This window comes from Pleurodeles waltl, chromosome 3_1 (assembly GCF_031143425.1).
Source record: "Pleurodeles waltl isolate 20211129_DDA chromosome 3_1, aPleWal1.hap1.20221129, whole genome shotgun sequence".
Lineage (NCBI taxonomy): Eukaryota > Metazoa > Chordata > Amphibia > Caudata > Salamandridae > Pleurodeles > Pleurodeles waltl.
In genome coordinates, this window is record NC_090440.1 from 1,031,688,541 (window position 1) to 1,031,715,262 (window position 26,722).

The 26,722-nt window shown below is 43.4% G+C and overlaps 1 protein-coding gene across 1 annotated transcript in view; it reads right to left on the reverse strand.

Moving 5' to 3' along the window:
* LMLN (leishmanolysin like peptidase) overlaps positions 1 to 26,722 on the reverse strand; it is a 407,342-nt gene that overhangs the window by 51,975 nt on the left and 328,645 nt on the right. The window contains exon 15 of the mRNA XM_069224294.1: positions 6,793 to 6,923. Coding sequence (XP_069080395.1) covers positions 6,793 to 6,923 — 131 coding nt within the window. The remainder of the gene's footprint in view (positions 1 to 6,792; positions 6,924 to 26,722) is intronic.

Below are 26,722 nucleotides of genomic sequence, written 5' to 3' on the forward strand. Positions count from 1 at the left end.
GCCGGCAAAGTGAAAGCAATGAAGTAAATTACATCAGTATTGTAAGGAAAATGTCACTTACCCAGTGTACATCTGTTCGTGGCATTAGTCGCTGCAGATTCACATGCTGTGCACATCCCGCCATCTGGTGTTGGGCTCGGAGTGTTACAAGTTGTTTTTCTTCGAAGAAGTCTTTTCGAGTCACAAGACCGAGGGACTCCTCCCATTTCGACTCCATTGCACATGGACGTCGACTCCATCTTAGATTGTTTTCCCCGCAGAGGGTGAGGTAGGAGTTGTGTATGCTAGTAATAGTGCCCATGCAATGGAGTGAATGCGTATGTACATAATAAAGTTTCAAGTAATCTATTTACAAATGTACAAATGTTTAAGATCTACTTCTAAACGGCTACAGGCTCCCGGGGAGGCGGGTGGGCGCATGTGAATCTGCAGCGACTAATGCCACGAACAGATGTACACTGGGTAAGTGACATTTTCCGTTCGATGGCATGTGTAGCTGCAGATACACATGCTGTGCATAGACTAGTAAGCAGTTATCTCCCCAAAAGCGGTGGTTCAGCCTGTAGGAGTTGAAGTAGTTTGTAATAATGTTTTTAGTACAGCTTGACCTACTGTTGCTTGTTGTGCAGTTAGCACATCTACACAGTAGTGCTTGGTAAATGTATGAGGCGTAGACCATGTCGCTGCCTTACATATTTCGTTCATTGGAATATTTCCTAGAAAGGCCATGGTAGCACCTTTCTTTCTGGTTGAGTGTGCCTTTGGTGTAATAGGCAGTTCTCTTTTAGCTTTAAGATAGCAGGTTTGAATGCACCTAACTATCCATCTAGAAATGCCTTGTTTTGAAATTGGATTTCCTGTATGAGGTTTTTGAAAGGCGATAAATAGTTGTTTTGTCTTTCGAATTAGTTTTGTTCTGTCAATGTAGTACATTAGTGCTCTTTTGATGTCTAATGTATGTAGTGCTCTTTCAGCTACAGAATCTGGCTGTGGGAAGAACACTGGTAATTCTACCGTTTGATTCAAGTGGAACGGTGAGATTACTTTTGGTAAAAATTTGGGATTTGTTCGTAGAACAACTTTATTTTTGTGTATTTGAATAAATGGTTCGTGAATGGTAAACGCTTGAATTTCACTCACTCTTCTTAGAGATGTGATGGCAATTAAAAATGCAACTTTCCACGTTAAGTACTGCATTTCACAAGAGTGCATGGGCTCAAAAGGTGGGCCCATGAGTCGTGTTAAGACAATGTTGAGGTTCCATGAAGGAACTGGTGGCGTTCTTGGTGGTATAATTCTCTTTATGCCCTCCATAAACGCTTTTATGACCGGTATCCTAAATAATGAAGTTGAGTGCGTAATTTGCAGGTAAGCTGAAATTGCAGCAAGATGTATTTTTATGGAAGAGAAAGCTAGTTTTGCTTTTTGCAAATGTAGTAAGTATCCTACTATATCTTTTGTAGATGCGTGTAAGGGTTGAATTTGATTATTATGGCAGTAATAGACAAATCTTTTCCATTTATTTGCATAGCGGTGTCTAGTGGTAGGCTTTCTAGCCTGTTTTAGGACCTCCATACATTCTTGTGTGAGGTCTAAGTGTCCGAATTCTAGGATTTCAGGAGCCAAATTGCTAGATTCAGCGATGCTGGATTTGGATGCCTGATCTGTTGTTTGTGTTGTGTTAACAGATCTGGTCTGTTTGGTAGTTTGACATGTGGTACTACTGACAGGTCTAGTAGTGTTGTGTACCAAGGTTGCCTTGCCCATGTTGGTGCTATTAGTATGAGTTGGAGTTTGTTTTGACTCAACTTGTTTACTAGATATGGAAGGAGTGGGAGAGGGGGAAAAGCGTAAGCAAATATCCCTGACCAGTTCATCCATAGCGCATTGCCCCGAGACTGATGTTGTGGGTACCTGGATGCGAAGTTTTGGCATTTTGAGTTTTCCTTCGTTGCAAATAGATCTATTTGTGGTGTTCCCCAAATTTGGAAGTAAGTGTTCAGTATTTGTGGGTGAATCTCCCATTCGTGGATCTGTTGGTGATCCCGTGAGAGATTGTCTGCTAACTGATTCTGAATTCCTGGAATAAATTGTGCTATTAGGCGAATGTGGTTATGAATAGCCCAATGCCATATTTTCTGTGTTAGGAGACACAACTGTGTTGAGTGTGTCCCTCCTTGTTTGTTTAGGTAGTACATTGTTGTCATGTTGTCTGTTTTGACAAGAATGTATTTGTGGGTTATCATGGGTTGAAATGCTTTCAGCGCTAGAAATACCGCTAACAGTTCTAGGTGATTTATGTGTAACTGTTTTTGCTGTATGTTCCATTGTCCTTGGATGCTGTGTTGATTGAGGTGTGCTCCCCACCCTGTCATGGAAGCATCTGTTGTTATCACGTATTGTGGCACTGGGTCTTGGAAAGGCTGCCCTTGGTTTAAATTTATACTGTTCCACCATTGAAGCGAGGTGTATGTTTGGCGGTCTATCAACACCAGATCTAGAAGCTGACCCTGTGCTTGTGACTATTGTGATGCTAGGCACTGTTGTAAGGGCCGCATGTGTAACCTTGCATTTGGGACAATGGCTATGCATGAGGACATCATGCCTAGTAGTTTCAGTATTATTTTGACTTGTACTTTTTGTTTTGGATACAAGGTTTGTATTACATTGTGAAATGTTTGTACTCTTTGTGGACTTGGAGTAGCAATCCCTTTTGCTGTGTTGATTGTTGCTCCTAAGTATTGCTGTGTTTGGCACGGCTGCAGGTGTGACTTTGCGTAGTTGATTGAGAAACCTAGTTTGTGTAGGGTTTCTATGACATATTTTGTGTGTTGTGAACACCGTTTTAGCGTATTGGTTTTGATTAACCAATCGTCTAGGTATGGGAACACATGTATTTGCTGCCTTCTGATATGTGCAGCTACTACTGCCAGGCATTTTGTAAAAACTCTTGGCGCAGTTGTTATTCCGAATGGCAACACTTTGAATTGGTAATGTATCCCTTGGAATACAAACCTTAGGTACTTTCTGTGTGAAGGATGTATTGGTATATGGAAATATGCATCCTTTAGGTCTAGTGTTGTCATGTAGTCTTGTTGTTTGAGCAGTGGGATTACGTCTTGTAGAGTAACCATGTGAAAATGGTCTGATTTGATGTTCTGAGATCTAGTATCGGTCTCAGGCTCTTGTCCTTTTTGGGTATCAGGAAGTACAGCGAGTTATCTCCTGTGTTTAATTGATCTTTTGGTACTAATTCTATTGCTTCTTTCTGTAGCAATGCCTGAACTTCTAGTCCTAGAAGATCTATATGTTGTTTTGACATAGTGTGTTTTCGGTGGGACGTTTGGAGGGAATTTGAGAAATTCTATGCAATAACCATGCTGGATAATTGCTAAGACCCAAGTGTCTGTTGTTATTTCCTCCCAATGTGTGTAAAACTTGGTTAGTCTGCCCCCCACAGGTGTTATGTGTTGGGGATTTGTGACCTTGAAGTCACTGTTTGTTTTACGGAGTTTTGGGACTTTGGAACTTTCCTCTGTTTCTTTGAAACTGTCCTCCTCTATATTGTCCCCGAAAACCTCCCCGCTGATACTGGCTCTGGTAAGTGGGCTTTGTGAGGTTGTGGCTTCTGTGGTTTGCCCTCGAAACCCCCCTCGAAATTGTGTTTTTCGAAATGTGCCTCTGCTCTGCGGGGAGTAGAGCGCGCCCATGGCTTTGGCCGTGTCAGTGTCTTTTTTAAGTTTTTCAATTGCAGTGTCCACCTCCGGCCCAAACAACTGCTGTCCGTTGAATGGCATATTCAGCACAGCTTGCTGTATCTCTGGTTTAAATCCTGATGTACGCAGCCATGCATGCCTCCTTATCGTTACTGCTGTGTTGACAGTTCTAGCAGCTGTGTCTGCAGCATCCATTGCTGATCGAATTTGATTATTGGAGATATTTTGTCCCTCTTCGACCACTTGCTGAGGTCTTTTTTGAAACTCCTTTGGCAAGGGTTCAATAAGGTGTTGCATCTCGTCCCAATGGGCCCTATCATATCTGGCTAGCAAAGCTTGCAAATTTGCAATACGCCACTGGTTTGCTGCCTGTGCCGCCACCCTTTTGCCTGCCGCGTCGAATTTTCTACTCTCTTTATCTGGAGGTGGCGCGTCTCCTGAAGTATGAGAGTTGGCTCTTTTGCGCGCTGCTCCAACTACAACAGAGTCTGGTGATAGCTGTTGTGTGATGTACACTGGGTCTGTTGGTGGCGGTTTATATTTTTTATCTACTCTTGGAGTAATGGCTCTCCCTTTGACAGGCTCTTCAAACACTTGTTTGGAGTGTTTTAGCATTCCGGGCAACATTGGCAGACTTTGATATTGACTGTGCGTAGACGACAGTGTATTAAAAAGGAAGTCATCTTCAATGGGTTCTGAGTGAAGGCTGACATTGTGAAATGCTGCTGCCCTTGATACCACTTGAATGTAGCCTGTACTATCCTCAGGTGGCGAGGGTCTTGCTGGATAGCATTGAGGACTATTGTCTGACACTGGTGCGTCGTAAAGGTCCCATGCGTCAGGGTCATCTTGACTCATCCCCGTATGTGTTGGGGATTGCATCATTGGTGGAGTGGCTACCGGTGATAGTTGTGGAGAGTGATGTGGGGATGGTGGTGGTGTTATTTGTTTAGCCACTTTTGCTTGTGGCTGTTTGTCCTTGTCCTTGTCTTGGAAGGCAAGTTTTCGTTTCATTCTGATTGGGGGAAGAGTGCTGATCTTCCCTGTATCTTTCTGAATAAAGAGCCGCCTTTGCGTGTGATCTGGCTCTGTCTGTAATTCTTCTTCAAATCTGTGTGTCTTCATTTGAGAGGACAGTCCTTGTTCCTCTGAATAGGAACAAATTTTCGGTTCGGAGGCCGGATGTTTCGGCACCAAAACCTTTTCTGCTGCTTTTTTCGGCTCCGACAAAATCTTTTTGCTTTTCGGCGTAGTGCCCTCTCGGTGCCGACCAATTTCGGTGCCGCTGTCTCGGAGCCGAATCTTTTCGGAGCCACTCTCTTGGGCCCGAGATTGCTGCATGCCTGTATCTCGACCGGAGTCGGATGACTTCGACACCAGCTCGCCCTTTTTCGGTGCCGATGGACGGTCACCTACTTTTCGGGTTAAGCCATGGCCTGTTGGCGGTGGCGTCCCATGGGCTTTGGCAGTCTTTTCGTGAGTTTTTTGTTTCGACGTCTTACTCACGGTTTTCGGCGTTTCTTCGGGATCGACCTCCTCCGAGTCCGAATCCTGGATGGAGAATGTTTCTTCCTCCTCCTCGAAACACCCTTGTCCTGTCGGCGCCGACGCCATTTGCAGTCTTCTTGCTCTTCGGTCCCTGAGTGTCTTCCTCGAACGAAACGCTCAACAGGCCTCACAAGTATCCTCCTTGTGTTCTGGTGACAAACACAAGTTACAGACCAGGTGTTGATCTGTATTTGGATACTTGTTATGGCATTTTGGACAGAAGCGGAATGGGGTCCGTTCCATCAGCCTTGAAGAGACACGTGGCCGGGCCGACCAGGCCCCGACGGGAATCGAAAAACCCCGACGGGCCACCGGAGCTCTTCTCAATTCGGTGTCGATCTGTTGTAACTAACCCGATACCGAACGCAAACAATACTGACGATTTTTCAGAGATTCTAACTAACTTTCCGACCCGAAACACGGAGCGAAAAGGAACACGTCCGAACCCGATGGCGGAAAAAAAACAATCTAAGATGGAGTCGACGCCCATGCGCAATGGAGTCGAAATGGGAGGAGTCCCTCGGTCTTGTGACTCGAAAAGACTTCTTCGAAGAAAAACAACTTTTAACACTCCGAGCCCAACACCAGATGGCGGGATGTGCACAGAATGTGTATCTGCAGCTACACATGCCATCGAACTATATTTTACATATTAAATGAACCAGAGGCGCCCTTACCCTATTCCACTAAGGCCAAACATAGGGCACACACAGAATTAGGGATTTTCCTTCTCGAATATTAGCTTGTGCGCCCAGGTCTTTGTGTGGATAATATATTAATGGGCTGGGATTGAGAGCAAAATGGCGCTTAGAAATATTATACAAATAGCTTTGAAAAATATGTTTTGCAAAGTATACAGTGAATTCCATATCCATCCTAGCCCGATACAGTTACCTTACTTTAAAATGATGTAGAGATATGGGTCAATGTTTTCCTTAATGAAAATAATTATAATAAATATTAAAAAGCATTTAAAAATGCCAGCATGAGACTCCAATGCATTAAGAGAAACCAAGCTATCTTTTATTATTCCTTCATTAAGCGTGAAGGCAGATAAGAAGGGTGTGATTATAGGAAATGTAATAATATTTGCAATTATTCATTAAAGTGTTTAATAAAACACTGTGTTACCCTCACAGACATTCTGGCACAAAGCTGGAACCACAAGAAATAGCACAAAAACAAAACTGAAGATTAGCTAGCAAATAGTCAAGTGTTAAGGATTTCCTCAATATTAGAAGGACTGGGGTAGACTGATCCAGTGAGTAGCTTTGGCAAAAGGCAATTTGCAACTACCAGTCCTAGACTTAAAGATCTTGAGAACGAATAGGCAACCTCTTGAGAAGGGACAAAGTTACAAAGATAATGGAGGGGGGTCCTCTGCAAGAAAGGAGGATTGGTTGGATGCTGAAACGTATATCAAATGCATAGGCTCTTCACAAATTGTTTCAAATCCTGCTAACCTTTAAAATCATGGCCGCTTAACTAGAAACATTAAAATCAATAAAAATACATTTACTCCAGTTACCTGGTAACAACCACTGCCCCAATCTGGATAACTCAACTTCTTTGTGCACTGTTCCATGATGAAAGCAGATTTCTGCAACACACATACTGAGCTAGGTCCATACTTTTCTGCACCATAGTTTCTAGAAGGGGCTAAAACAGATAAATAATTACTTTAAAAAATAGGCTGTGTACATTATTGCACTTGTATATTAAACAGTGATTGTGTACTGGACAGGTGAGTCTCTTGTGGTGGGTAAAACACAGTTTGTAGAGAGATGGGTAAGGAGGATCAGAAGATTGGAATCTTTATAGTAAAGCGTCAATTTACGTTTCAAACCCACTTCAAATTACTTATACTCTTTGAGACAACAACAGTGGTATTATCTAAATCTATCCTGAAGGGTTTCTGAGGAGATCTATATATCAGGGAAAAAATGCCAAGTGATAGTAAAGAGCTGTGAAATTTGTTGGAGCCTATAAAATATGGCAGAGATGTTTCTGATGGTATTAAACAAGCAGGATACATAACGCCCAGTGGGCTTAGCCTCAAAGAGGCAAATATATATCTCATTTTAAATAGTCCATCAATACAGTGAAGCTGATATGAGGACTGATGGTGGAAGCCATGTGAACTGGAAGTATATACCTTGTTCTTCATTCTACTACAGTGGTGTTATCCCTTCATCGAAATAGACCAAGTTGTCTCAGTGGATAAGAAACAATTTACTTACCTGTAGCCAAGGTCCTCAAGGAAGGATTTCAGTAAATTACATCATTACAGTATCCACCATCATCGGCAAAATATATTTAATTACTATGATGCTAGCTTACAAGGATGCAAGAGCGGTGGGTGGGTGGGGGCCACAAAGTCCTTAGAAAATATTCTGCAGCTCAGCTACAGTACTCCATTAATTCTGAGACTGGGTCCATGGATAAACTCATTAGCATGATCAGTATTTTAGGAGACCAAATTTCAATGCAACATTTCTTAATACCAAGGAAAACTTCTCCTTCCAGTGCTGGCATACACCACTGACATGCTTAATTGGCATGGGTGGGATGGAACAACCACCTTAGACTAGTGATAATCTTTTATTAACATCTGTTTCCTGGCTCTCTCTATACTAGTAATAGGTGGGCAAGGGTTAAAAAATGATGTTTGAAGATGGAAGAGCAATATAAAAAACCAAGTGTATATGAATGCCCACTTTAAACAAATTCCATTTAAATTCCTCAACAGGAACCAGGTTAATGAGGAATAAATACAACCCAGGTCAATGAGGAATAAATACAACCCTACTTTGGGGCAATGCAGTACCAAACTGCTGACCCACAGCAATTGAGATGACATCATGTATCACAGGACTTGGTGGTCAAGAGACTGGCAGGACATAACCCAGTGAATGAGGATGATGATTCCTCAAACATGGGATACTCCCAAAACATCCAGTTCGATGCTGAATGAGACATGACCTAATTGGGAATGAAGGGCTATAGAACCAGCAATGAGTGGTATCTACTGCTGTCAATGAAAACTGGTAACACATTAGGCAGAGGGATGATTGGGACCAGGTGCTGAAGGGGGACAGAGCGCTCGTACAACAATAGGTTGCTATGAGATGAGAGAAATAAAGTGTTGTACACAACTATGCAAGAGACAATACATCCCTTTAAATGATGGTTTATAACCTTGCAGTGCATGTTGTGTCTATCTTAGACATTCAAGTTCAGGAACTACCTTTTGTGAACCATTATCCCAATTTAGAAGTCTGTAATAGAATGTTAGACAGGTACTTTAGGTTGTTCGATGTAGTGTTGGGGGGGTGTTAAGCAAATGTAGTTTTTCATTTTTAAGATCTTTGTGAGACATGGGGTTTGCACATCCCAAAAGAGGGACAAATACAGCAAGAATCAACTACGGACATGAACCTGGACACACATCATAGAACGTCAAAAGACTCAATGACAGGACCAAAAGGGGTGGTGATGCAGTGTGTTAGGAGACAACACTTGAAAATATTAATGCTACAATAGACAAGACACTCTTGATCAGGAATAAATGTCTTATCTTGGGCAAGTGTGGCTATATAAGAGTCTTTCATGCAAGATTCACATGTAGATCTAGAGGAGTGGCTATCACCCCCCCACCCACCCATAAACCTTTGCATTTAGGTTACCCGGGCATAACGCAGAACAAAAGGGTAGATACATTTCACTTGTTGGCAAGCTGGGAAGACAACCCTTGAACTTACTGAGTATATACATTCCTTTGCCTACCACCAGTGAACATCTGGATGAACTGGGCAGATAGGTGGCGGACACACCCCATGGATTCATGGTAATTGGGGATGACTTAAACATCATCGTGGATAGGCATATTGGATAAACACAGTATCCTGACACAGAACAGTAACCGGATCTAGCCCACTTTGAAATTGGGAGAGGTCGATGGCTGCATGGAGATGGAGATGATGGAACTCTAGAGCTAGAGTGTAAACTTATCTCTCTGCAGCCCACCAAACCTATTTACAGACAGATTCATCATCGTCATCATCAACACATTGCTTTATTCGGTTAATTTAAACAATCAAAGCATAAATCACACAATACAAGAATAAAATTTAAAATCATAAAATATCTTACATTCAAAAATACATGAAAGGTATAAAAACAAACACTAAAATCAAGGAGGTATTTCTCTTCACACAGTGCATAACTACCTAAACCTTGTTCCTCAAGATAGACAAAATATCATCCAGCGAACTAACACCCTAATCATAGGGCCTCATAATAATCTAAAAGATTTTTTTAACTGGCAAATTTGTATATGCCATGCAGCCGCAAGGAACTTGCTATCTGCACAGAACAGGGGACAGGATGTGTCCCTCATCATAATCCTTAAAGCATCTATACAACATCTGATCCCCATGTTCTTGCAAACTGGACGTAGCCACCTCTGACGAGCAATCCTATATGCTGGGCATATGAACATAAAATGCACAATGGTTTCCGGAGAAGTGCTACAACTCGGGCATAAATCATTTCTCGGAGCAGAATCCCGCCTATTGCCAAAAGATTTAAGAGGTAGGCATCCATATCTGAACTGAATATACAAACTCTTGCTTAATGGATCAGTAATAAGATCCATAAACAGTTCAAAACACGGATGCCACTTGGTGTCAAGAAATTGAGAAGTCAATCTGCCATGAGACAAATGAAGCAAGTGGTTTCCCCTGACATACGCCCAATAAGCTGTTTTTAGATGCTTCTTCTGCTCTTTCCTTAAGTTGTAAGGATGGCTCCAGTAGTTACTAAGACCCAGAATGTAAAACCATTTTGATATGTGTTTAAACCAAGGAATAGTAAGCACGTTAGGTCCCTCTAAAATATCTTGGATGGATTCCTTATATGTGAGTAGCTCAGGAGTAGTCCAAACATGTACCCAGAAAAGCAGCAGTCTTAAAGCTATAATGTCTGAGATACGTGCAAGTCCGAGGTCCCAAAACATTGGTAACAAAGGAGTATTACGTGGACAAGCCAAGAGCGATCTTACAAAATTATTTTCTCCTATTCAAAGTTTACCAGCATTTGAGTATCCCCAGACTTCTGCCCCGTAAGCCACAGCACTCTGAGCCTTTGCCCGATAAATTTTTACTGCTGGAGTGACTACTCTCTCGATAGTCGACTTGTGGAAGCGCAGAATTGCCCCAGATCTATGTGCCAGAAGGGCTGAGCTTTTATTAATCTGGGCCTCCCACTGCATATCCTTACTAATTCTGACCCCCAGATAATCAATGGAGCAAACCTTACTCAATGGAGTCCCTTTGTGAAGGATGGTATATCCTTTGGTGGGACCACGTCCCATGGTCATAAATTTAGTTTTGGTGTGATTAAGCTCCAACCCAAAGTCATCACAAAACAAGCTAAACCTATCCATTAATACCTGTAGGCCCATCGGTGTTCGGGAGATCAAGAGAGAATCATCAGCGAATAGCAGAATTGGGATTTTTGTGTTATTCAAAGAGGGCACATCATTTTGGCAATTAGTAATAACTTGCACTACCTCATTGATGAACAAGATGAAGAGTCGGAGCAAGGACACAACCCTGTCGTACCCCTCTCCTGATATCTATTCTGTCAGTGAGTTCCCCCTGGTTACCCCATCTTACTTGTGGAATCTTTGGATTAAATGTACTAAATTCTCTGGGGTACCAATTTTGTTCAGAACTCCCCACAGTTTCTCTCTTGGCACAAGATCAAAAGCAGATCTCAGGTCTACAAAGGCCACATGTAATTTCTGTCTGGCTAAGGTGACATACTTCCAGAATAATAGTGACAACCTAAAGACTTGGTCCATAGTGTTAGTATTTGAACGAAATCCAGCCTGTAGAGGGGATAAAATCTGGTTCTTCAAAACCCATTCCGTAAGTCTGGCCAAAATTTGTTTCGCAAAGATCTTTTGGAGAATATCAAAAAGGCTAATCGGTCGATAGTTCGCTGGCAAACCTACATCGCCTTTCTTGTAAACAGGGATTATTTCTGCACCACGCCATGAATCAGGAATGGGACCACCTGCTGCTATGGCATTGGACAATAAATTGATATACCATGCACAGACAGATTATTTCTTGATCCCTGCAGTGGATGCGAACAGAGTACCATTTGCCATTGTACTTGTTAGAGGGTTATAAAACCATGGCTCAATTCGATTGTTGGTTGAGAGGAACAAAGGGTGGGCCTAGGTTACATGGAGGCTGAATGGATGGGCATTATTAAACCAAACCCCGATCCAATTGACAGAAGAAACAATAGCTGATTTTAAGATAAATGAAGGCACAGTTGCAACAATTGGTACATGATGAGAGGCATACTAGGTGGTCTTTGGGGGGGGGAATAGCACTGGCCTTCCTCCATTAAAAAACCAAAAATCAAACAAGGAAGAAATTATAAAACTAGAAACTCAACTGACCAGGCTTGAAATTGAACACGGACATACTCCCCTCTAAACAAATTTTCTAGCTAATGGAGATGACATGCATGACCCTCAAACACTTTTAGATACAGCGAAGAGTGGATGGCCTCACAAACACAAATTTATTAGTTTAGTAACAGAGCAAGAAAACTCTATCCTTCAATGCTAGCTGAAGACCAAAACACAGCACTACACTACAGTCCTTGAGCTGCACACGGAAGAAGGAGACCGAATAACTGGCTTACAAATCATCATAGATTAGTTTTTAGATTATTACCGGAACGCACAGAGGACTATAAATGATAAGGACAAGAGGGCTTGTAAAGAGATGATGTTACTTCAAAAACATTCCCCACTGAGAGGCTTTTACCCCTGGCACAAGAATCACTGGAAAACTAGACTTGTGTGGACTGATGCAGGGCTTTGACTGGGGGACTGAATAGACACTATCATTTTGTTTTGTTATATGCAGACGATTTACAACTGTGTATCCGATACCCAAAATGGTATGACCAGAGACCATTTGAAATCCTTTTATGTTTTGGGAAAATATCTGAAATACATACCTCCTATCAAAGAGGGAATCGACTAAAATCAGTCAAATCCGCCTTAACATTACCAAGACCAGCTTAAATACTATGCACAGCCCTCTACAGGCATGGGCATTAAATCAAATCTATGTCTATTACTCATAGTCATGCACCCAGATTTGAGACGCTTTTCATTACAGGAAGAGTCACGCTTTTTAAAATAGTCTCCTAGCCCAAATCATTGCACATATTGCAAAAATGATCCTAACCTAACTGGAGGAATATGCTTCCAGGAAATACTCAAGGAAGCTGGGACCTTTATGTGAGATTCTAAAACCTCCTGTTTTTGATCCTGTGTTGAATTTCGTTTTTGCTGGCTTGAGGACTCTGGGCACAGTTGGCCAGTGTTAAAGTGCAAGTGCTCCCTGTCTAAATTGTATTGGTGATTGGTTTATCTATGATTGACATATCTGATTTACTAGTAAGCCTCTAGTATAGTGCACCATGTGTGCCCAGGGCCTGTAAATCAAATGCTACTAGTGGGTCTGCAGCACTGATTGGGCCACCCACATGAGTCGCCCTGTAAACATGTCTCAGACCTGCTACTGCAGTGTCTGTGTGTGCAGTTTTAAACTGCCATTTCGCCCTAGCAAGTGCACCCACTTGCCAGGCCCAAATCTTCCCTTTTACTACATGTAAGCCCCCCACTAAAGTGGTGCAGCGTATTTGAAAGGTAGGACATGTACCAGGGCGCTTCACATGTCCCGATAGTGAAATACTGCTAAACTCGCTTTTCAGTACTACAAGGTTTATCTCTCCCCTAGGGTAAGGTGGGTATTGCCTTGAAATATCTTTTAAGTGTAATTTCCCACTGGGAGCAGATAGAGATCTGGAGTTTGGGGTCTCTGCACTCACAATTAAAAAATACATCGTTTGGTGAATTTGTTTTTCGAATTGCGAGTTTGAAAATGCCACTTTTATAAAATGGGTATTTTCTTGCTTAACTATTCTGTGCCTCTGCCTCTCTGCTGAATACACGTCTGGGTCAGGATGACAGTTGGACTGTTTGTGCATTCACTCTAGAAAGTCACACAAAAGGAGCTGAGGTGTAGCCTGCATATCCTGATGGCCTAACACCAAGCTGATGGGTTTTCCTGCGCTAGAGTGGTGAGAGGAGCTGACACTTGCACTTGAATAGGGCTGTGCCTGTCCTCACACAAAGCAATCTCCACCCCCTTCGAGTGTAGGGCTGAGAGTCCGGACTTGCCAAGTTGTACAAAATCCAGTTCCTGGGCCCTTGGGAGAGAGTTCTGGTGCAACAAGGAAGAAACTAGTGCATCGATGTAAGAAACCAACACCTCACCTCCCCTGCCTAGCAGTAAGGAACAGACACCTCACCTCCACAGTGGCAGTAAGGAACCGATGTCGCACCGGCTCCAGCGACGCCCTCATCTCCCAGACTCTGTGCAATGTCTTTGTTTCCTCATCTTTTTCCAATGTACTGTAACCGGGGTCTATGCAACTCCGTGGCCAGTCGCGCTCCGTAGCCAGTCGCTGGACTGTTGGAAGCAACTGCGTCAAGCTGTTCTGATAGCCACAGTTAGAGCTATTGTGTTTCTAAGCGCTATAGTACATTTATTCTTTGAAATGCGTATCTTTAATTCAGTACATTAGATTTTTGGCGTTTTGGTCTTGTTTTACTCATATAAATATTGACTTTTTCTTCTAAACTGGTGTGGAGTACTTTCGTGGTGCTTCCACTGTGTTACTGTGTGTGTATGTGTGTACAAATACTTTACACATTTCCTCTGAGATAAGGCTAAGTGCATGAGCCAAGCTGCTAAGGGGGAGAGCAGAGGTTATCTTAGTTGTGTGCCTCCCTTACCCTGACTAGAGTGAGGGTCCCTACATGGACAGGGTGCAAACCACTGCCAACTAAAGACCCCATTTCTAACACAGACCATATGAAGACTTTGGCAAAGCTTGTGTAACAATCTGAGTTACACAAAATACTTATGTTTCTCCAGCCCCATCACGCCATATCACACCACAATAAACTATTAGAAGGCATCCTGGACCCCAGCCCACTGGAGATTAAAGCCCTTGATAGGTCCTACTGAAGATGGGAAACACAGCACACAAATACACAACACTGGTTAATACTGGCCCAAACACAATAACACCACTTAAAATGGCATGGGACAGTTAGACACAAATGACTGGCGAGAGGTCAAAATGGCAGCCGGAGTGATGGCCCTATCTGCTAAGCTTACACTCATACAATTTAAATACCTGCATAAAGAATAAGCAAACACTTTTCTCTGCAGTACTCAAAACGCAAATTTAACAAGGATGACCTGACTGGTCTAGACAGGTCCCGCCATACACAAATACGGGACATCCTTCACACACACACTAATAGATGTTACACAACTCCCAGGACCCTTGCGTACAAAACGGACATTGCCAAGGGCGATGGAGGAGGTGGGTACGCCAGATGCATGAAGATACTGATCAAGTATGCATAGCTCTGGAACGTTCCTACAAGCACACCAAGATCTTTGACCCCTGGATGTCATACTATGGCCTTGATGTCTAAAAAAAAGGTACATAACTGTGATTACTAAGAGTTAAATGCACAGATAAGAAACTTTGTGTTGATTATGAAGAGTAATATAGTAATAAGTGGGACTGTCTATGCTTTAAGGTTTGATGCTATACTATTCTGTTTATATGACTAAAATGGATAAAACAATTATTTTAAAAAATCCCCTCACATGGCTCCTAAGGCAACTATGCTACTGCACTGAATTTAAGTGTATATTTTATTGATCTAAGGTGTGAATTTTATCGGACAAATTGTATTAATTTGGTTTGTGACCACTGGTGTGTATAGAATTTTGGAAGGGTGTAGTTAACCCCCTAACAAGGCTTACTGGAGGAGAGCTGACTACAGTTTTTACAGTACTATGGGGTGAGCGACACATGCCACAGAGCACCTTATACAACTAATAAAACACTTAACACTACAGGGTAAAATGTAAAGGCGGACGAGAAACAAAAACAAAACAAATTGCTCATTTTAGATATTTCACTGCTCAAAACACTATTTTTTGTCCCCTGCAAGTGGTATAGGAACTGGCCACCGAAGCGCTCCTGTTTTCTTTCATCAAGAGGTGATGGCATCGGGCGTGGTCATGATGGCAACTGGGAAAGCCGCATTGCTGCTAGCTCTGACCCAAAGCCCATACAATTATTCAAAGTGTAAAACCTTTTCCTGGTGCTTGCAATAGTCGAGAACTGCAGCAGACAGGAGGAGACAATGATAATGGAGTCACAAGATGGGATGTTGACTTTGAACTGGCGGCAGCATCCAAGATTACGGCCTAGGAGACTGGGTGTGTCAGTTTCAGGAGACCCTAGTGACTTGGCTGATAGAGGAGTAGGGAGATCGGGACCTCATGCTTGCATACCTTTTAAAAGGACTTGCCAGATGCTGGCTGTGGTGGCACCAATTAATCAGATCTGCATCCGAAGCAAGGGAGCGGGAAGCACAGAGGTGATTTGAGTGGTGCCTCCTTGACTGGTAGTTCAGCAACTGAGACCTGGCCTATTGGTCAAGAAGAGGACAAATGATTGGAGGTAGGACTGCTGGTGCCGAGCATCCCCTTAACATAGGCCATACAGTGAAGCAACAGAGAAGCGTATCAGTTTCTTTCCCCATGCACACTGCCCTTCCTTTGAGGTGAAGCTGCTTAGAGACTGAATTTTACATATGGAAAATGTCACTTACCCAGTGTACATCTGTTCGTGGCATGGGACGTTGCAGATTCACATGCTGTGCATTTTCCTGCCATCTAGTGTTGGGCTCGGAGTGTTACAAGTTGTTTTTCTTCGAAGAAGTCTTTTCGAGTCACAAGACCGAGGGACTCCTCCCTTTCGGCTCCATTGCGCATGGGCGTCGACTCCATCTTAGATTGTTTTCCCCGCAGAGGGTGAGGTAAGGAGTTGTGTATATAGTAAAGGTGCCCATGCAATGGAGTAAGTATGTATGTACATAATGTATATAAAAAATAGTCTAAACAGTCTATATTTACAAATGTAAAGTTTCATCAACTTAAACGGCTACAGGCTCCCGGGGAGGCGGGAGGGCGCATGTGAATCTGCAGCGTCCCATGCCACGAACAGATGTACACTGGGTAAGTGACATTTTCCATTCGATGGCATGTGTTGCTGCAGATACACATGCTGTGCATAGACTAGTAAGCAGTTATCTCCCCAAAAGCGGTGGCTTAGCCTGTAGGAGTTGAAGTTGTCTGAAATAATGTTCGTAATACCGCCTGCCCTACTGTGGCTTGTTGTGTTGTTAACACATCTACACAGTAATGTTTTGTGAATGTATGAGGGGTAGACCATGTGGCTGCCTTACAGATTTCTGTCATAGGTATATTTCCTAGAAAAGCCATTGTGGCGCCTTTCTTCCTAGTGAAGTACGCCTTTGGCGTAATAGGTAGATCTCTTTTTGCTTTGATATAGCAGGTCTGAATACATTTCACTATCCATCTGGCAATGCCTTGTTTGGATATTGGATTTCCTGCATGAGGTTTTTGAAAGGCTACAAACAATTGTTTTGTTTTGCGAAACTGTTTTGTTCTATCAATGTAATACATTAGTTCTCTTTTAATGTCTAATGTATGTAAGGCTCTTTCGGCTACTGAGTCTGGTAGTGGAAAAAAGACTGGGAGTTCCACTGTTTGGTTTAGGTGGAACGGTGATATAACTTTTGGTAAGAACTTGGGATTTGTACGGAGAACCACTTTATGTTTATGTATTTGTATAAAGGGTTCTTGTTTAGTAAATGCCTGTATTTCACTCACTCTTCTAAGAGATGTGATGGCTATTAGGAAGGCTACCTTCCAGGTTAAGTATTGCATCTCACAAGAGTGCATGGGTTCAAATGGTGGACCCATGAGTCGTGTTAATACAATATTGAGGTTCCACGAGGGGACTGGTTGCGTTCTCGGGGGAATGATTCTTTTTAGACCCTGCATGAATGCTTTGATGACGGGGATTCTAAAAAGTGAAGTTGAATGTGTAGTCTGCAGATAGGCAGATATTGCTGTGAGATGTATTTCAATAGAAGAAAATGCTAGTTTAGATTTTTGTAAGTGTAATAAGTAGCTTACAATGTTTTTTGCGGAAGCATGTAGTGGTTGAATTTGATTATTATGGCAGTAATAAACAAATCTTTTCCATTTGTTTGCGTAACAATGTCTTGTAGTAGGTTTTCTAGCTTGTTTAATGACCTCCAGACATTCTTGTGTAAGGTCTAAATGTCCAAATTCTAAGACTTCAGGAGCCAGATTGCTAGATTGAGCGATGCTGGATTCGGGTGTCTGATCTGTTGTTTGTGTTGAGTTAACAGATCTGGTCTGTTTGGTAGTTTGACATGAGGTACTACTGACAGGTCTAGTAGTGTTGTGTACCATGGTTGGCGAGCCCAGGTTGGTGCTATTAGTATTAGCTTGAGTCTGTTTTGACTCAATTTGTTTACCAGATAAGGAAGGAGTGGGAGAGGGGGAAAAGCGTAAGCAAATATCCCTGACGCATTGCCCTTGGACTGAGGGTGTGGATACCTGGATGCGAAGTCTTGGCATTTTGCGTTTTCTTTTGTTGCAAAGAGGTCTATTTCTGGTGTCCCCCAGCGTAGAAAGTAAGTTTGTAGTATCTGGGGATGAATTTCCCATTCGTGTGTTTGCTGGTGAGCTCGACTGAGATTGTCGGCCAACTGGTTTTGAATCCCTGGTATGTATTGTGCTATTAGGCGAATGTGATTGTGAATCGCCCAATGCCAAATCTTTTGTGCTAAGAGGCACAGTTGTGAGGAGTGTGTCCCTCCTTGTTTGTTTAGGTAATACATTGTTGTCATGTTGTCTGTTTTGACAAGAATGTGTTTGTGGGTTATTAGTGGTTGAAATGCTTTCAATGCTAGAAACACTGCTAGCAGTTCTAAATGATTTATATGCAATTGCCTTTGTTGAACGTCCCATTGTCCCTGTATATTGTGCTGTTTAAGGTGTGCTCCCCACCCCATCATGGAAGCATCTGTTGTGATCACATATTGAGGCACTGGGTCTTGGAATGGCCGCCCTTGGTTTAAATTTATAGGATTCCACCACTGAAGCGAGAAGTGTGTTTGGCGGTCTATCAACACTAGATCTTGAAGTTGACCCTGTGCTTGTGTCCATTGTGTTGCTAGGCAGTGTTGTAAGGGCCACATGTGTAGTCTTGCGTTTGGGATGCCTAGGAGTTTCATTACAAACCTTACTTGATAATGTTGGTTTGGGTATATGCTTAATATCACATTTTGTAAGGCTTGTACCCTTTGTGGACTTGGAGTGGCAATCCCCTTTTGTGTGTTGATTGTTGCTCCTAAGTATTGTTGTATTTGACACGGTTGTAGATGTGATTTTTGGTAGTTTAGAGAGAACCCTAGTTTGTGTAGGGTTTCTATGACGTATTTTGTGTGTAGAAGACACTGTTGCTGAGTGCTGGTTTTTATTAACCAGTCGTCTAAGTAAGGGAATACGTGTATGTGCAGCCGCTCACATCTCCTGATGTGAGCGGCTACTACTGCCAGGCATTTTGTGAATACTATTGGGGCTATTGTTATGCCAAATGGTAATACTTTGAATTGGTAATGCACGCCTTGTATTACAAACCTTAAGTATTTCCTGTGTGAAGGATGTATGGGTATGTGGAAATAGGCATCCTTTAGATCTAACGCTGACATGTAGTCCTGTTGTTTGAGCAAGGGAATCACGTTTTGAAGTGTCACCATGTGAAAGTGATCTGATTTGATGTAAAGATTCAGTGTTCTGAGGTCTAATATGGGTCTCAGTGTTTTGTCTTTCTTTGGGATTAGGAAATACAGGGAGTATACACCTGTTCCTTTTTGATGGTTGGGTACTAGTTCTATTGCTTCTTTTTGTAACAATGCCTGGACTTCTAGTCGTAACAGGTCTAAGTGTTGTTTGGACATATTGTGTGCTCTGGTGGCAAATGTAGGAATTCTATGCAATAACCATGTTGGATAATGACTAGGACCCACGCGTCCGTAGTTGTGTTCCCAGTTGTGGTAATATTCAGTAAGTCTCCCCCCCACTGGTGTTGCGTGGTGGGGGTTTGTGACATTGAAGTCACTGTTTAGTTTGTGGGGTTTTTGGGCTCTGGAATTTCCCCCTTGGTTTAGGGAATTGTCCACCCCTATAATGTCCTCGAAAACCTCCTCTCTGATATTGGCCCTGATATGTGGGTCTGGGTTGTGAGATGGAAGGCTCTGTGGATTGAGCACAAAACCCCCCTCTAAAGTGCGTCTTCCTAAAGGTGCCTCTGCTATGTGGGGAGTAGAGCGCGCCCATGGCTTTAGCCGTATACGTGTCTTTTTTCAGTTTTTCTACAGCCGTATCCACCTCCGGCCCAAATAATTGTTGTTCATTGAAAGGCATATTCAGCACAGCCTGCTGAATTTCTGGCTTGAATCCGGAGGTTCGTAGCCATGCGTGTCTCCGAATGGTTACCGCCGTGTTTACTGTCCTGGCCGCCGTGTCTGCTGAGTCCATAGCCGATCTTATTTGGTTGTTGGAGATAGTTTGGCCCTCCTCAACAAATTGTTGGGCACGTTTCTGGAACTCTTTGGGAAGGTGCGGAATGAGATGTTGCATTTCATCCCAATGTGCCCTGTCGTATCTTGCCAGTAGAGCTTGCGAATTGGCAATTCGCCACTGATTGGCTGCTTGTGCTGCCACCCTCTTGCCTGCTGCATCGAATTTCCGACTTTCTTTGTCGGGTGGTGGTGCGTCTCCAGAACTTTGGGAGTTTGCCCTTTTCCGGGCTGCTCCTACTACCACCGAATCAGGAGTCAACTGTTGTGTGATATATACAGGGTCAGTAGGAGGAGGTTTATATTTCTTCTCCACCCTAGGCGTGATGGCTCTGCCTTTTACTGGGTCCTGAAACACCTGTTTGGCGTGTTTTAGCATGCCTGGCAGCATTGGCAAGCTTTGGTATTGGCTGTGCGTAGATGACAGGGTGTTGAACAAAAAGTCGTCCTCTATGGGCTCTGCATGCAGTGCTACATTATGGAAAGTAGCTGCCCTTGAAACCACCTGCATGTATGCAGTACTGTTCTCAGGTGGTGACGGCCTTGCCGGGTAGCAATCAGGACTATTGTCCGAGACCGGTGCATCATACAAATCCCATGTATCCGGGTCATCCTGGCTCATCCCTGTGTGTGTAGGTGACTGCATCATAGGAGGTGTCGCCACCGGGGACAGATGTGGCGAATGTGCTGGCGATTGCTGTGGCGAAAACCGTGGTGGTGTCTTTTCTTTAGCCACTTTCACTTTTGGCTGCATTTCCACCTCTTGGAATGCGAGCTTGCACTTCATTTTTATTGGAGGAAGAGTTCTGATCTTTCCAGTCTCTTTTTGTATATGCAGCCTCCTCTGGGTATGGTCTGGCTCTCCCATGCCAAGTTCTTGTTCAAATCTGTGACCTTGTAATTGTGCTGCAAGGCCTTGTTCCTCTGTATAGGAGCTCTGTTTCGGCTCCGAGGCTGCATGTTTCGGCACCGAAATCTTCTCTACAGTCTTTTCCGGCTCCGAGGAAACCTTTTTTACTTTCGGTGTGCCGAACTCTCTGTGCCGAGTCTGGTCAGAGCCGGTATCTCGACCGGAATCGGATGTCTTCGGCTGCTGGGAGGCCTTTTTCAGTGCTGATGTTTGGTCACTGTGTTTTCGGGTTAAGCCATGGCCTGTTGGCGGTGGTGTCCCCTTGGCCTTCATTATTTTGGTGTGAGTTTTTACAGGGGCTGGTTTACTCACGGTTTGTTGTGTCTTCGGCTGCCCAATCTCTGACTCGTCCGAGTCCGAATCTCGAATGGAGAAACTCTCCTCTTCTTCGACGTCGATGTGGCCGGTCGGTGTCGACGCCATCTGGAGTCTTCGAGCTCTTCGATCCTGTAGTGTTTTCTTGGATCGAAATGCCAGACAGGCCTCGCAAGTATCCTCTTTGTGTTTGGGAGACAAACACTGATTACAGACCAAGTGTTGGTCTGTATAAGGATACTTTGCGTGGCAGTTGGGGCAGAAGCGGAAGGGGGTCCGGTCCATGAGGTTTTGAAGATGGACGCGGTCGGGCTGACCAGGCCCCGCCGAGGAGTGGAAGCCCCGAAGGGCCGCCGGAACGCTTTTTTCTTCAGTGTCTATGTGCACTCACTAACCCGGTACCGAGCGCAAACAATACAGTCAAATTTTCCGATAGCTAACTAACTTTTCCGAACCGAAATACGGAGCGAAGAGGAACACGTCCGAACCCGATGGCGGAAAGAAAACAATCTAAGATGGAGTCGACGCCCATGCGCAATGGAGCCGAAAGGGAGGAGTCCCTCGGTCTTGTGACTCGAAAAGACTTCTTCGAAGAAAAACAACTTGTAACACTCCGAGCCCAACACTAGATGGCAGGATAATGCACAGCATGTGTATCTGCAGCTAGACATGCCATTGAACATATATATATGCAAAATTCCCAAAACAAGATTTACTATACATGGAACTGATGAGGTAACTATATGTTAATCCTGAAGAATAATGGGAAATCAGTGTTTGACACCCACTGGATTGACATTTTTTGTACTATTCAACATATGCGCCCAATTGAAAACGAGTCTTAGCTCATTATGGCACTGCAAGGACTTCACAAAAATGGCACAAGGGACCATATAAGTACCCTGTATAACAGACGCTGCACAAGCACACTGGTAAATCTGAGGAAATATTACAGGAAGAGCTGGACTATAAATCATAATTAGAGCTGATTACAGATGTTGATGTTGGGCTCCTGAGAGAAGATCAGAAGAAACTTAGAAAAATAGTGTCAACAAATAAATCAGCTGTAGCAACAATAAGACCGACACTGAACGGGTCACAGAAGGAAATCAAAGCCCTACTAGATTAACTGCGTCTGCGTATGAAAGCAGATGAAACAGAAGGCTGCTCACGTCGTAATAACAATAGGGTAATTGGCTTGGCCGAAAACATTATAAGCCCAAAGCATGGACCTATGTATACAGAATTGGCTATCCAACACAGTGCTGTGGAGATTGGAATCCGCTTGAGAGTTGCCATTATCAGCTTACGCTGAAGGTAATACTGAAAGGGGATCACCTGAGGCGTTTAAGGCATCCAGGGATGCCGAAAGTAAAGAAGGGAGGCCGGGGGTGCTCTAAAAACACCGGCTTCACCTTATCAAAAGTTGTGAATGTCCACCCCAAACTCCATCTTGCATTTGGGGAGCTGGTGCGTCGGCTTCTCGAGGAGGCTTCTTATATACAGACCCTTTCTGGGTGTCTTACTGCTTGCTGCCAAAGTAAGGATACAGACCCCAAGGTGGGGTGTCAGGGTTTCCAAGGTAATCGGGGCTCTTAGATGCAGCTGCGGGCAGAGCGTCTCTGACAATTTTAGGACGCCTGCCTTCGTGGACCATCGAGGCACATGTCGCAGCACCACCCCGCCCTCTGCTGGCGATCCCGAGGGAATCAGCCACGAGTGGAATAGTAAATGAGCTCCCGCAGTGAAAGCGCCTGCAAAACAAGCGGGAATTAAGTCACAGCAAACAAATGGTATCTGCAAGCACAGTATATCTGAAACAAGCATTTGCAATGCAACGGGTCTCGCATTTCTCAGAGTTAGAGCTATTAGCAGTTGTAAACTGCCAACCGGACTATTCTTGCCTCATTAAATGGAAAAAACTAGCGCGATCGCGCTGCTACAGTTCACTCGTAGTGAAACCTATCGGCAAAAATACAATTATCTACGTAACCGGCAAAAGTGCAATTAACTTCGTAACAGGGTCAATGTCATGCAAAGCACTCGACTTCTGCCAAGCGAGATCGTGCAGCTAAACAAGAGAAAAAGTAGTCCACAAACCAGACGGAAAACAGCAAGCCTCGTATGTTTTCAGTACTTGGTCGCTGCGTTCTAGAAGGGCGAACCACTGGAAAAGGCATGATGTATGCATGCCTTCCACTAATGAAAGCAAGCAGATTTTAAAAGGCAAGCCCACAAACCAATGAAAGACACTGACATGACATGGACGGGGCTCCGAACCCTTTTCTAACTACTGCATCTCGCAAGTGCAGGCTTGACCCTAATAAGAAGTATAACAAGAGCACTTGTCTATTCTCTGAGCAGGAAAGGAAGAGGAAGTGCTTGAGGGGACAGAGGACTATATGGTAATTTGGGGAGATCACTCATTGACTGTTGTGTTTTTGGGTTATTCTTCCCCATGGAGTTCTGGGAAGGTGGTTTTCTTTAAACTCAGCTTGTTAATAAAAAAGGAAAGAAAGAAAGAAGAGCATAATCTTTGCCTCCAGTCCGGATATACAATTCCATAAATTATACAAAAGATGGCGCAGGTGGAGTTACGGCACCACATGCTCGGGATTCGCAAGAGGGGTGCTAATTTGGATAGCCCCAGGGGTTCTGTTCACACTATTACATGCTAAAATTGACCCACAGGGTAGATTTGTAGCAATTATGTAAACACCAGATGGGGAGTCCCCTAGTTCTGATCGCAATCTAAGCCCACAACACAAACTAGATTCCACTTTTTACAGCACTGACATCACTCCTACACCAAGCACAAGCACCTACCATGCGGTGCAGGGATTTTAACTATGTAATTAATTTAGACTAAGACAGGTTAGTCTCTCCAATTAAGGGTGCCCAATATTTTATGGTCACTTGCCATCTGTGTCAGTTGGCATCAAATGTACAGGTATCAGACTTACTGGGATTAATGCACCAGGAAGTGAAAGAATATTTATACAAATCTGCAGTGCATGCACTACACACTAGAACTGACATTGCATACTGCACTGCAGAGGCTGGACATGAGTTAGTGGACACAGAATATTTGGGGCGCACCCTGGCTGATCATTAATCCCTTTAAGATCACCACAGCCAGGGGTAAGCCTCGGATAAAAATACCCACATGGCGTTTACTAACATAGGAGAATCTATTGAACAATAGTTTACAGACAAATCAGGCACAGCTACGGATATAGCAGTGGAATGCGATGTATTTAAGAAAGTGATGAGCGGAATTTACATGAAAACGATTTATGGCACATAAAAAAAAAAACCTTTGAAGGATGAATCAACAAGAAAGGAGAGTCAAATCCACCTCTAGAAAATTCAAGTGCTAAGAATAAATAACTAGTTCAATCACTAAAGGACCTCAAAAGGGAAAATAAAGAAGCACTGGACAGATTATGCCTGCTGTATTATTATAGATAACACTAAGGTTGACAGAACAGCTGGTGATAAAGCAGGCAGCCTCTTTGAATGGCTCTTAAACTCAGAGAACATGCTAACCTCAATACATGCTATTTACACACACACACACACACACAAAGGTCAGATGGTTAACTCCTAAATGTCGATAGGCCTTCAAAACATATTATAGGGATCTGTTAAGGCGATACCGTAATGGACCAATGACCTAACATGGCATACCTATATCAGATTACACTTTCAACTGTAAACTTACTGCAAAGACAAGAGCTGTCGGCTCCAATCACCGTGGAAGACATTCAGCTATCACTTACACAGATAAATAGAGGAAAATCTCCTGGAATGGATGGATTCTCAATAGCGTTTTACACTACATATATATTGACTTTGGCAGCATGATTGCTACAAGTCTATACAACAGCCAAAATCAGTGATCCGCTACCAGACACAATGAGGGAAACACTGATAGTGGTCCTTCCATAACCGCATCGAGATCCAATTAAAGCTGGATCATACCGTCCATTACCTCTATTGACTCTTGATTATAAGGTGCATTTTTTATATTATTTACTTAAGAACAGCTAACAAAAACATGACATCATCAAGAAGTGGATTATTCAACATACACCACTGGTAAGCAGGTTACATGATAAATATACAAGCCTGTTTACACAATACACAGTATGCACCTGCAAGGAAATAACAGACACAAAAAGCCATGTCTACGCACTCCCCTCTTTGCCAGTGAATGATTCACCCCCACGCCATCACGTACAGATCCATTCAGGTCCATAATTGTGGCGAAGGGTAACTAGGCCCTGCTGAAACAGTAATGAAAATGTTTGGAATAGGCCAGTCACAGCACATCAGTCAGCTAGCAATGAGTCTGTATCTCACTGAAGAGTGAAGTATAACCAAAATGTCCCCAGATGTCTCTGGGTCTAGAAGTTATGTGGGCCAGAACGCTTCCAACTGTTTCTGGAAATAGGCAGTATCTCAAATCCAGTCTGCTTCCCTTGGGAGAGACCCCTTTACCCTTCTAATAAAGATCAAGCGATTCACAAGCCGCAACAATATTGTGATAAGTTTCCTCACCGCAGTGGTAACATCCTTAACGTAGGTGATGAGACATACAAGGGGCGTACAGTTAATCTCAGCATCAGTGATTCAAGCAATAGTGTGCCGGATTGCTGTCCAAAATTCAGCAACCCTTGGACAGGGCCAGGTGAATTAAGCCAGCATCTTCACATTGGCAACGCAAGCAAGTAAAGGTCTCTCTCAGGCCCTTCTTTAATAAATACAGTGGGTGTGGTATATCTAGTGGAAAAAACTTAAGGTGAATGAGCTGCAACTTGTAGCCAGGGGGATAGCATCTAAGTTTGTGTGCAGCAGAAGCACCACTGGTGCTCACCTGGGTTAGGGTTCCAGAGTTTCCAACCATTTAAAATAAGCCTTTGACATACACAATGGGGCCGAAGTCTGCTTATAATTATATAGTCAAGTGATCAGTATTTTTGGGGCTAAACAAGCAAAAACTAGCTGCAGCAGAGAATGGTTTGGGAGCCTTCCAGAATGTTGTATGAAGTTCTTTGCAAGGGGCTCTCAATCTATAATAGAAGAATACATCTAGTGTATTTGCATTCAGGGCAATCTGTAATATCTTGCAAAGAAATAAAGACTGTCTGGGTATAAGCCACCTACCTTAGTGAGCTGCAGCCATTGTAGCTGGAATCGGGCCCCAGGTACTAGTGTAAGGGGCATAGATCAGATGTCCATGAGGGGTATACTGTCTGTGTATAGGCATTCTATTTTGGCTCTTCTTTTTAGAAAGTCCCATGCCCAAGTAGTGCACCCCAAAGAGTCAATTTAGGCTTGGGTCGAGACAGGGGCAGGCTCAGCGCAGTTATTAGTGGCCAGGGGGGCAGTGGTGTGTGCTTCAACTGCAGTGTAAGAAAAGAACGGACTGGGATAGTGTCAAAAACACGCAAAGTGTGCCAGGGTGCAGTAGTAGCATAATTCTTAACCCAGGGCACGAGAGAGCATATGGTTTACCTGTTTTCATCAGGGTTCCTTTGGCCATTGGGAATTCCT